The sequence below is a fragment of the Camelina sativa genome, chromosome 8, assembly GCF_030686135.1.
Source record: "Camelina sativa cultivar CO46 ecotype springtype chromosome 8, ASM3068613v1".
Lineage (NCBI taxonomy): Eukaryota > Viridiplantae > Streptophyta > Magnoliopsida > Brassicales > Brassicaceae > Camelina > Camelina sativa.
In genome coordinates this window covers 19,461,313-19,474,450 of record NC_141887.1, presented here as the reverse complement: position 1 = coordinate 19,474,450, position 13,138 = coordinate 19,461,313, and the positions used below count along the sequence as shown (strand labels likewise).

At 35.0% G+C, this 13,138-nt stretch overlaps 2 protein-coding genes across 2 annotated transcripts; both read right to left on the bottom strand.

The window, feature by feature from the left end:
- Positions 1 to 8,678: 8,678 nt before the first annotated feature.
- On the bottom strand, positions 8,679 to 9,236 carry LOC147940185 (uncharacterized). Its single transcript, XM_087461189.1, has one exon. It carries the CDS (start codon positions 9,234 to 9,236, stop codon positions 8,679 to 8,681), a length of 558 nt encoding a protein of 185 aa, XP_087317315.1.
- Positions 9,236 to 9,739, bottom strand: LOC147940184 (uncharacterized). Its single transcript, XM_087461188.1, has one exon. It carries the CDS (start codon positions 9,737 to 9,739, stop codon positions 9,236 to 9,238), a length of 504 nt encoding a protein of 167 aa, XP_087317314.1.
- Positions 9,740 to 13,138: the final 3,399 nt, after the last annotated feature.

The window sequence follows — 13,138 nt, the reverse complement described above, 5'->3', positions numbered from 1 at the left end:
TTGAGTTATTAATTCTACAAAAAAATAGAAATGGAATTAAAGAAAATATACAGTTAATTATTCTAAATTTTATAAATACTCACTTCTATATAAACATAGATCGTCTCATATTTTTCACCTAACAAAAAAAATTATTCAAAAATATTGGTTTCAACTTTGTTCTATTGGTAAAACGTATTTAATGGAAAAATAATTTTTTCTTAATTTTTTAAACCAAAATTTTCTCCTACTTTCTCCTTTTTCAGTTTGGAATATGTAAGATTAATATGTTGACCCAAAAAAATGATTAAAACAGAATACCACATCTTCTTTTTCGACGCAATGTTGTCTCTATATGGAGGAGGGCGGAGCCGAGGTTCTCTCCATGGTTGGTTATTGTGACATCCCGGCTTGCGGAGAGGTTTAAAAGAATTGATTTGGTCACCTATGTCACCAAAGTGCACTTATCTTTTCGGTCAAAAGTCCTGAGAGAACTCCACAGTTAAGCGTGCTTATGCTGGAGTAGTCTTAGGATGGGTGACCTTTTGGGAAGTGTCTGTCGGAACTGTGCGAGTGAGGACAAAACACATGGAAAGATCATGTAGTGACTTGTAGGGACGGTATCAAGTCTTTAAAGCCTCCCGGACGTATCAAACCGACTGTCGGATATAGATGGGCTCACGGACCTAGTGAGAGGACATGGGGCCCATTAAGGAAGGTGGGCCCATGGACTGGGATTGGACATGGGGCCTACTGAGAGGTGGTGGTCGGGACGTTACAAGTGGTATCAGAGCCGAACCCAAACGAGTGTGGAGTCGAGTGGACTCACACCATCGGGGGTGACGGTCTTGGTGCGCAACGAGGTTGTTGCGATTTGTTAGTGGGGTTGAATTGTGACACCCCGACTTGCAAAGAGGTTTAAAAAAATTGATTTAACCACCTATGTGTGACACTCCCGGTTTCAGAGACTTGCAAAGAGGTTTAAAAGAATTGATTTGACCACCTATATCACCAAAGTGCACTTATCTTTATGGTCAAGGGGCCTGAGAGAACTCCAGAGTTAAGCGTGCTTGAGCTGGAGTAGTCTGAGGATGGGTGACCTTCCGGGAAGTGACTATCGGAACTGTGGGAGTGAGGACAAAACACAGGAAAAGATCATGTGGTGATTTGTAGGGATGGTAACAAGTCTTTAAAGCCTCCCGGACGTAGCAAACCGACCGTCTGATATGGATGGGCTCAAGACCCTAGTGAGAGGACGTGAGGCCCATTAAGGAAAGTGGTCCCATGGACTGGGATTGGACATGAGACCCACTGTGAGGTGGCGGTTGGAGCGTTACACTATGTCACCAAAGTGCACTTATCTTTTCACTCAAAGGTACTGAGAGAACTCCAGAGTTAAGCAAGCTTATACAGGAGTAGTCTTAAAATGGGTGACCTACCGGGAAGTGACTGTCAGAACTGTGCGAGTGAGGACAAAACACAGGAAAATATCATGTGGTGACTTGTTTGGACGGTAACGAGTCTTTAAAGCCTTTCGGACGTAGCAAACCGATCGTCGGATATAGATGGGCCCATGGGCCTAGTGAGAGGACGTAATGCCCATTAAGGAAGGTGGGCCCATGGACTGGGATTGGATATAGGGCCTACTGAGAGGTGGCGGTCGGGGCGTTACAAATATGATATCAAGATAAGATTACATATTGATATCCAAAAATTTTGTATTAAATTTTGACGAAATTTTTCACCAAATGCATTAGTAAAAACATATTATGAATTTGTTAGATAATTGTTTATTGGATTAACACGATAACAATATATATGTAATTAAGCTTATAAATATATCATGTTAAATCATTTGATAGCGCGATAAGTTTATGATTTAGGTGATAATTTATATTTATTGTGTTTACTTATTTATTTATGTCATATATACCAAAATAACTGTGAGGCATTTAGTGATTTCGGTTGTAAATTTATATAGTTAACTATTAAATATATGTGGCATATAATCAAGTTTACTTTACATGTTAACATGATAAAAATTACAATAACGAGTTAAGAAGAATGTTAGAGACATTCACAATTGATAACGTGATAAATTATTTAGAACATGCTAAGGTTTTCAATATATCATATACAACTTTAAATAAAGAGATGTTTTGTTACCAGAAAATTTTGGTCGAATCGATTTCAAAACTTTGAAAATCCTATTAGCATCATTTGAGATGTTTTGTTACCAGAAAATTGTAGATAAAGCTGTGGATGCACTAGATCTAGTAGGTATCTTTCGCTCAACTGTGGAAGCTAACCGTAGTCTCGTCGCCACCATAGCCTCTGCGATTTCGCCGCCACCGCCTATGCCAGACTCACTCACAATCATCCCGGTTTATATTATCACCGCCGGTATCACTTATGCCTTATTTCTTCCTCTCACATCATCACCACTGTGGGTTATATATCATCATCATCTTTTATCTAGCCATTGCCATCTTCCGTCATCTTCTCACGATTCCACCAGCTCCGAGAACAATATCACGATTAAAGAAGTTCTACAATTTTGTTTTTCAGCGATCATTGAAAATCAGTTATATTCTAACTTAGTTTTGTTTTGCTGTGAAATATTTGTTGATGTCAATTTCTTGGGGCAAAAAAAGCAAACTCTTCGTCGGAGAAAGAGGCAAGGAGAGAGAAAAGATGAAAGTTAAACAACTTGTGAAAAAAAAGGTGAGAGACAATAACGTAAAATCATTTACACAAATACTGACAAAACAATGTTTGTTTGTGTCAGTTAATTATCGAGTCTTCTAGGGCTACAGATTGCTATTACCCTATTTTTAATTGCATACATTATTGTTATTCTTTTCTTTCATATAACCACAATTCATTATTCCAACAGTTACCATCGGTTAATATGTTAATATAACCACAATCAACTGAAGACATATTGTCAATTAATAAAATTTGGATTAGCTGAAATTAATGTAACTTTTGCCTTAAAAAATAAAACATAACATGTGCGTTTTCAATCAGGATTAGTTATTATAAGTTCGTTTATAAATGTACGCGTTTCTCTTATTCTTGTGATCTCGCATCTCCATATAGGATCGTCGAATGTTCGTATCTCCAATGATCAGAACGTATATACAAATAACGGATTATTGATTAGTCAAAACATATTATTATGTTAAAAAAATTCCAACGACTTCCATGTGAGTTGTCGATCGCTTCAGATTTTTTTTGTGTATTGTTCCTAAAGAAAGCCTGGAGAATTCAAATATTCTTAAACATGATTAAATTTTTTAACTACCTTGTACATGAACAAAAAACGAGTAATTTCAGAATCTGACGCCATGCGTACGGTTATTTTCCCGCCTACCATGGTTGCAGGCTTGCAGCCAACTTGGGAATATCATGGTTCACTGTACGTCATGGCACGCTTGATAGGAACTGATGATGTAGACATTGTTAATTTGACCATAATTAGTTTGACCTTGACAAAGCGATAACATAGACGTGGATAAAGTAATGTCTTTGAAATCAGACACTATCTAACGGAAGTATTATTATACATAATTGTATCCTCGCAACTACAATAATATTTTGATATTTGTTATCGGCTTAACGATAGAAACAAAATCTACCATCATAGCACAACAATATGGATGAGAGACTACAACTTTATTTGGGATATCAAAATATTTGGACCAATGACAAAATTGGTTAATTAATACATTTGGTGTATTTAGTATCAACTACTTTTTGTTTCGATGGAGTAAATAAATTGGTTAATTAATACATTTGGTGTATTTAGTATCAACTATATAAACATCTCTATGTTTTATCAGCTCATTCCAATGGAGTAAATAAATATGCCAAGTTTATTAAATTCCAATTGACACAATTAACCTAGCTATCTCCCGCCATAAAAGGCTACGTTTGTATACTATGGAAACATAACCGGATCTATTACGTGTATGCATGCAGCACAAGGGAAAATATATAGTAGGAATTTACCCATTTTTATGGTTATAAAATGTTCTTTCTGATTTTTTGTTTTGTTTTGTAATGATCGGTTATGGTTGTCTTTATTGCAATTTTAAATTTTTAAATTTTTTGATTACTAAAATTTGTGTATTTGTTATTATATTCAGAAAATGAGTTGGGTCAAAGTGTTTGGACCAAGTTTATTAATTTTGCTGTATTTATTATTTATTAATATGGGTTGGTTTACTATATTGATTGAATATTTATTCAATGAATCTGACAAAGTAACTACAACTAAAATTTATTAAAATCTCAATTTACAAACCTACTCATCTCACTAGCTCACAAAAGGCTATATGTATGTGTGGAGACAGAAACTGAGTATATGTGTATATCTATCTACACACACACCATGAAGACAAATATATACACTATAGAGAAATTAATCCATTTGAACTCTTAGAGATTTTTTTTAAAATTTTATTTTAATTTTTACAGCAAAATATTTATAGTTTTTAGCCAAAACAAATTTCTATTTTTCATTGTTTTAAAATATACCGTTGTAACGGTTGAATATGTTTGGGGTTAGTAAGATTATAACATAATACGTAGGTACGGGTTGGTAAATGTTTTTTTATTTATAAAAAAAATAATCAAAAAGGCTATTACTGACAAAAAGGTATAATTTGTTGTGCACTATAACTACAAAACTCTTAATGTGTTTGTAATACTTTGTAAAGAGAACAAGAAATAATAAAGTGAGAGAGGGAGGAGAAACCACGAGAGTGAGAGAGACTTTCTTTGATCAAAAACAACTTTTATTATCTCACTCTTCTTACAACACCTTATTTATAGTGAACTCCAAAAGACATGAGTCACACACTTATACATTTGGTAATGACAAGTGGTGAACTACAAAAGACAAGTGGTGTGTTGTGTAATATTACATGAACAAGTGTCATGACATGTGTCTTGTGATGGATTAATCACAATTATATTTTATAACACTCCCCCTTGATTATCCATCACCATTGACAAGTTACGTACTACCTCATTAAAAACCTTGTCACGGAAAAACCCATTGGGATAAAAACCATGACAAAGGAAAAAGAGTATAGTAACGTAATCTTCCCCTCGAAAAGATATGTATAATCTTTCTTCATAGATCTCGTAGATGACGCATTCCAATACAGTGAATATGCTTTCTGAATGTGGTAGTCGGAAGCGCCTTTGTAAATAGATCTGCCGCATTGTCACTTGAACGGATATGTTGGATATCAACTTCCTTCTTTTGCTCTAGTTCATGTGTGTAGGAGAAAAATCTTGGAGGTATATGTTTTATGTAACCTTCTTTGATTTGGGCGACACAAGCAGCATTGTCTTCAAATAATATTGTTGGCTCTTTACTGGTGACTATTCCACTCGATTCTTGCATGTGGTTAGTCATTGATCTGAGCCATACATATTCCCTCGATGCTTCATGAAGAGCAATTATTTCTGCATGATTTGAGGAAGTGGCGACCAAAGTCTGTTTCTGTGAGCGCCATGAGATTGCAGTTCCTCCAATTGTGAAAACATATCCAGTTTGGGATCAGGATTTATGTGGATCTGATAAATATCCTGCATCTGCAAAACCAACTAGACCAACCAAAGAGTTTCTAGGATAGAATAATCCCGAGTCAATCGTACCTTGAAGATAACGGAGAATATGTTTTATCCCATTTCAATGCCTGCGAGTAGGAGATGAGTTGTATCTTGCAAGTAGATTCGTAGCAAATACAATATCCGGTCTAGTGCAATTTGCAAGATACATGAGTCCACCGATAGCACTCATATAAGGTACTTCGGGACCAAGTATTTTCTCGTTATTTTCACAAGGTCTGAATGGATCACGATCGACATTCAGAGATCTATTGACCATTGGAGTACTCAAAGGAGTCGCTTTGTCCATATTAAAGCGCTTTAAAATCTTTTTCGTATAATTTGATTGATGCACAAATATTCTATCTTGCAAATGCTCTATTTGAAGCCCGAGACAGAATTTTGTCTTTCCAAGATCTTTCATTTCAAACTCTTCTTTCATATGAATTCTTGCATCATAAATCTCCTTTTGAGTTCCAATTATGTTCAGATCATCAACATATACAGCAATGATCACAAATCCCGATGGAGATTTCTTTATAAAAACGCATAGGCATATTTCATTATTAACATGCCATTTCTTCAACAGGTATTCGCTTAAGCGATTATACCATATGCGCCTAGATTGTTTTAATCCGTAAAGTGATCGCTGTAATTTGATTGCACAAATTTCATTAGGCTTAGAGTCTAATGCCTCAAGAATCTTAAATCCTTATGGGATTTTCATGTATATATCATTATCCAATGATCCATTTAAATATGCTGTCACTACATCCATAAGGTACATTTCTAAATTCTTAGAAGCCGTTAGGCTCATTAAGTACCTGAATGTAATTGCATCCATGACTGGAGAATATGTTTCTTCATAATCAACTCCAGGTCTTTGAGAAAAACCTTGTGCAACAAGTCGGGCTTTATATCTTGTGATTTCATCTTTCTCATTTCTTTTTCGCACAAATACCCACTTGCAACCAAAAGGTTTTACATCTTTAGATGCAGTGACAAGAGGTCCAAAGACATTTCTTTTATTGAGGGAGAGCAACTCAAGTTGCATACCTTTTTCCATTTCTCCCAATCAGGCCTATGTTGGCATTATGATACGGACTTGGATCTGGATCGTCTTTTTCATGATCGATCTCTTTAGATACAGAAAAAGAGAATATTCCATTATCATCATCGATTTCATCTCTATACCATACCATTCCATTTTGGCATAATTAATAGAAACCTCATAATTTTCTATATCATCCTGAGGACTTTTCTCTTTATTTGGTTCTTCTTGTAACTTTTCATCTCCCATTTTCTTTTTTTTTTCTGGGGATTTTTATCTTTAGAGCCCATTGGCCTCCCCCGTTTCAATTGAACCTTAGATTAATTAGCTTTGCTTCCATCAAGTTCCTCTCTAGGAATTTCAACTCTTGATGGTGCATTTGCAGCAGAGATATATGAATTTGTCACCCTTTTTGTATCTATGAACGCATCTGGTAATTGATTTGCCAAACTTTGTAAATGTACAATTTTCTGAACTTCCAGTTCACCTTGATTTGTAGGGGGATCAAGATATATCAAAGATGGTGTATACCATGTAATATATTTTGGTACTTGTTTAATTCTTCCCCCTAATGCTGGAAATTCATCTTCATTAAAATGGCAATCGGCAAAACGTGCCGTAAACATATCACCAGTTTGCGGTTCAAGATATCGAATTATACTCGGTGATGCATAACCGACATATATACCCAATCTCCTTTGTGGTCCCATTTTTGTTCTTTGCGGTGGGGCTATAGGAACATAAACCGCACATCCAAAAATACGGAGATAGGATATGTTTGGCTCTTGGCCAGATGCTAATTGTAAAGGAGAATAGTTATTATATGCGCTTGGTCGTATTTTGACCAATGCCGCAGCATGCAATATAGCATGACCCCATATAGAAATTGGGAGCTTAGTTCTCAATATTAACGGTCTGGCAATAAGTTGTAGCCGTTTAATCAAAGATTCAGCCATGCCATTTTGTGTATGAACATGAGGAACCAGATGCTCCACATCGATTCCTATTGACATACAATAGTCATTGAAAGCTTGTGAAGTGAATTCACCAGCGTTATCAAGCCTGACTTTCTTTATGGCATAATCAGGGAATTGAACTTTCAACCTGATTATTTGGGCAATGAATTTTGCGAAGGTCGTGTTTCGTGTTGTCAATAGACACACATTTGACCATCTACTAGATGCGTCAATCAGTACCATAAAATAATGAAACGGTCCGCATGAAGGGTGGATAGATCCACATATATCACCATGTATTCTCTCTAAGAACATTGGTGATTCATTCCCAACTTTGGCTGGCGATGGCTGAATTATGAGTTTTCCTTGAGAACATGCATCACATGAAAACTCATCAGATCTAAAAATCTTTTGGTTCTTTAATGGATGGCCATTAGAATTTTGCACAATTTTTCGCATCATGATTGAATCAAGATGTCCAAGTCTTTCATGCTATATCTTAAATGTACTAGTAAACTTAGAGTTTACTGTAACATAAGATGCAAAATTAGTTATTCTTGTGCAATACAATCCACAAGATAACATTGGCAATTCTTCCAATATATGTTTCTCTTTAGATGTTATGCAAAGGTATTCAATGTCATTCTTATTCAGAGTCTCTATATGATACCCATTTCTTCGGATATCTCGGAAACTAATCAAGTTTCTATGAGACTTAGGGCAATATAATGCATCAATTTTAAAATTTGTTCCCCTTGGCATTGAAAAATTGGCTTTTCTAGAGCCTATACTAATCTTTGCATTACCACATATAGTGCTCACGCTTCTAGCGAAGTCTTTTATTTTGAGAGAGGAGAAATATTTTTTCTCTTTAAGTATTGAGTGCGTCGTAGCACTGTCTGCTAGACACATATCTCCATCCTCAATCTCAAAATTTAACATTTTCTGAAATAAAATATTTATAAAATAAACATTAATAAAATAACAGAAAGTCTTACAAAAAAGCTTATTATATATTATAATAAAACTGTTATCCAAAAAGATATTTTATAAACATTAAGTACATATCAAACTATGACAAAGCATATCATGGCATATCGGCCATATTCGCATGATTTTCTGTTTTCATTACCAGCGAGAAAATCTGCTATATCAAGATGGGGTTCATCGTTTAGGCCATGGAAAGAAGGTCCAGCTTCATCATAGATGAGGTTGGTCTCAACATCCCTTTCTTTTGCCTTTTGGGATGCTTGGTACAGATCGGCCAAATGTTTTGGAATACGACAGGTCTGATACCAATGTCCTTTCATGCCGCATCTATAACAAGTACTTTCACCTTGTTTCTTTATAAGGCGACCAACATTATTGATTTGAAGATGCTTATTGGTTTTTCTTGCGTTGAAGTCATTAGGAGAGAAACCTCTTCCTTTTCCTTGTCCACGACCTTCTCCACGACCATGACCACGGCCTCGACCACGTCCGCTTCCACGTCCTCGTCCTTGCCAATTATTATAGCTGGATGTAGCAACATTCACTTCTGAAAGTGGAGCTGATCCAGTTGGACGGGTTTGAAGATTTATCATCACGAGCTCATTATTTTGTTCAACAACATGCAGAACTTGCATCAATTCAGAATATCAAGTATACCCACTTTCTCGATATTGTTGCTGCAGAGTACATTTGAAGGATGGAAAGTTTGGAATGTTTTCTCGATCATATCATAATCAGAAACTTCTTCTCCGCAGAGAGCCATCCTTGAAGTGATCCCGAACAAAGCGGAATTGTACTCACTTACACTTTTGTAATCCTGAAACCTCAGGTTTAGCCATTCATGTTTGGCTTTTGGTAAGATCACATACTTTTGGTGATCAAACCTATCCTTGAGCGCGATCCAGAGATCTGCAGGATTTTCTCTCGTGATGTATTCATTTTTTAAACCATCATGGAGATGGTGACGCAAGAACATCGTGGTTCTTGCTTTTTCCTCTTCTAAACCCGTTTCTGACGGATCAAGGGTTTTGAGAAGCCCATTCCCTTTTAGATAGAATTTTACATCTAATGCCCATGTCATATAATTTTTTCCAGAGACATCAAGGGCGGCGAATTCAAGATTTGCCAAGTTTGACATGATTACTATATAAATAATAAGACAATTTGTTAAATGTAAAATTTTATGAAATAATTTTGTAAAATCTTGTTTTAGCAATAAATATAAACTATAAAACAAAATTATAAGCTATAAAATATATTCATAAATTAAAACAATCATTTTAGTAGGCATAGCCTTCCATATGATTTAAAATATATAGATCTGAACATATGATCAAGGAGGCAGAACCTACCATTAAATCAAGAATGTAGATCAAAATGATCAAGGAGGCATAGCCTACCATTAGATCAAGAATGAATGTATAGTTTTTTTTTTACTCTATAAATAATACATATAGTAATATGCATATAAACTAATTAAATTAAATTAAATTTAAACAAATTTAACATAACTTAAATGTTACCTCAAACTTATGACGGATCGCAAATCGCTTATGCTCAAACTTGTAACCAGATCGAGAGTCGTTCGTGCTGATAACGTGAAGTAAACTATAACTACAAAACAGTTAATGTGTTTGTAATACTTTGTAAAGAGATCAAGAAATAATAAAGTGAGAGAGGGAGGAGAAGCCACGAGAGTGAGAGAGACTTTTTTTGATTAAAAAACAATTTCTATTATCTCACTCTTCTTACAACACCTTATTTATAGTGAACTCCAAAAGACATGAGTCACACACTTATACAGTTGGTAATGAAGTGGTGAACTACAAAAGACAAGTGGTGTGTTGTGTAATATTACATGAACAAGTGTCATGACATGTGTCTTGTGATGGATTAATCACAATTATATTTTATAACATAATTAATAATTTTGGTGTCCTTACTTTATTACAATTTTAATTTATAATATTAAATAGTTTATATGCTGATTCAGAGTTTGCAAAAAAAAAAGCTGATTCCGATAAATTAAAGGGTGAATTTGCTGAATAACCAAAAAGAAAAACTAACAAATAATATAACCATCTATTTGAAAAAATTAGAAAAAATTAGGATCAAGGGTAAGGTAAATTACAATTTTAGGTTTTATGGTTTAAGGGTAGTGGTGGATAGGGGTGGATGGCGGTGTTGGTGGTCCGGCAGTGTTTCGGCGGTGCTCCGGTGGTTTTCCGGTGGTTTTTGACGGAGTTCCGGTGTTTTCTGGCGATTTCCAGCGGTTTCCGGGGTACTTCGATGGTTTTCTGGCAGTTTTTCGGCGATGGTCCAGTGGTTGGAGGTGGTGTGATGGTGGTAGAGGTGGTTGTTAGGAAGTAGAGAGGAGTGTGGTTGGTGGTGGTAAGGGTGGATATAGTAGGGTTAATATGGTATATATTGTATATTGTATAGAAAATATATTAGGTATATGGTTGAGTAGTTAGTTATTAAATTTTGGGTTTTTTTTCTTAGTTACTATTGCCAATTTCCCTAAATTAAATACAAGCATAAATCATGAAGAAAAAAAATAAATTCACCCATTTTAACGTTCACTGCTTTTTCAGCCAAATGTTTTTAGAAAAATATATATATGTGCTTTGTAATGATTAAATATGGTTGAGTTTAGTAGTGTAATGGATGGAAAAAACAATTACTGTGAACCAATTGAGTTTGAACCGGTAGTCTAGTCACAGCGATCCCACCAAAATCTCAGAGAGTGGTAGACTAGTAGTACTTATTATGTGACCAATTTATATTTGCAGATATATAGAGAGAACCAACTAACTAGATTATTGGACATAGGTAAATATTAATATTTAAATGGTTGAGGGAATAGACATAGAGGAAAGAGTTTTTTCAACAATTATACCGTATTCCAAAACCAAACTCAACGATTCTACCACATTTACTAACTCATTTCCAGTAATACCACAAGCATAATAGTGAAAGACTAAAACAACCCTTATTATTATTATTTTTTATTAAAAAAAAAAAGAATTTCGATTTTGTTTTTTGTTTTGCTTTTTCAACTTTTGTGTCAGACCAATTCCAAAATAAAGTGAACGAACTAACACTTATCTCTTCCTTCTTCCATTAATGGTCTTCATATCTCTCCAAATTCACAAAATCGAAACACAAAAAAACCTCTTTTCCTGTCATATGTTTTAATTTTTCTTTCCAAAAAATTTACACCCACAGAACCAAAGGACAACCGGAGCTCTTCTTGCCACCGTCATCGTTGGAGCTCTTTTGCCGGACCAACCGGAACCGCCAGATCGCCTCCTCATATTTATCTCTTGGTCTTTGCCTTTAGTTTTGTCGTCAGTCTTACATTCATTACCAGATCTAACCATTCGTCGCCGGCGAGTCTTCCTCTCCTCCTTGCAAGACCGATTTGTTTGGAGCACAAGCAAGGATTAAAAATTTTCTTGCTCTTGGATTGGAATTTGACTATATTGGATCACCTTGATGGCGATTCCAGCTTACCTTGTGTTGAGGTCTCTTTTTAGACTTGTTCTAATATGAAATTTGTCTCTTTATAGTAGACCAATCATAACTATGTTCATTTGATAGACGATTTGAATTAGGGGATTCAGCTGATGGACCAATTAAATGCACCAGGTTGTCCACTATTAATCTTGTCATCGACAAGTTATTTACAAAGACAATACTTTATTTACTCGATAGACAAGTTTTACACTTGCCCAAAACTTCTATTTTTCCTCTATTAATTTTTTCATGCACTAGATGATTCACAAAAAAATTTGTAGACAACTTTTGTAGTAACTCGGTGGACCAGTTTTAAACTCGCACAAAAGATGGACAAGTAGTCCTTTATTTATCTATGTACTGAAGTACTTTAAGCTAATGGACAAGTTTGTACTCCTCAACTTGTCTATGAAGCACACATTGTCCACAGAACCAAATTTTGTCCACCGTCTTATGTTATTTTAACAAATCTCACGGACAATAATGATTTGTCCTTTGGTCCAAAAAAAAAACAGATAAATATCTCCATCGTCAATTTTTTCTTTTATTTATTTTTATATTTTTTTAATTCATGTCATTCTAGGTCCCATGTCAAATCAAAAACAAGAAAGTTTATCTCTCTACCGGGACAGTTTCGTCTTTCTATTATCTGACAAAAGTTGATTTGTGGTAGGTTAAAAAAGATATTTCAAATGTGGTATTTTAGAAAAGTTTTATATAGAATGTGGTAGTTTCCTCTAAGGCCATGAATGGTGACCTAAATAAGCGGGACAAAAGGATTTCAGCTTTAGTGGGAATTCAGCTTTATGCATGCTACCAATAAATAAAAATATACAATAATATTGACAAGATGTGAGCAATGATTATAGAGAGTAAGATATCAAGTTCATTAATAACACTCCTTCGTACGCCATTTAAACCATGAATGGTGACCTAAATAAGCTGGACATATTTCCAAAAAAAGAAATCCATAATAACTACACCAATCAAGTTTATTTTTTTTCATGCCTGATAAAAT

Excerpts from the sequence above, each read along its gene's own strand:
- LOC147940185 (XM_087461189.1), bottom strand. The coding sequence starts at position 9,236 with ATGCAAGTTCTGCATGTTGTTGAACAAAATAATGAGCTCGTGATGATA.
- LOC147940184 (XM_087461188.1), bottom strand. The coding sequence starts at position 9,739 with ATGTCAAACTTGGCAAATCTTGAATTCGCCGCCCTTGATGTCTCTGGA.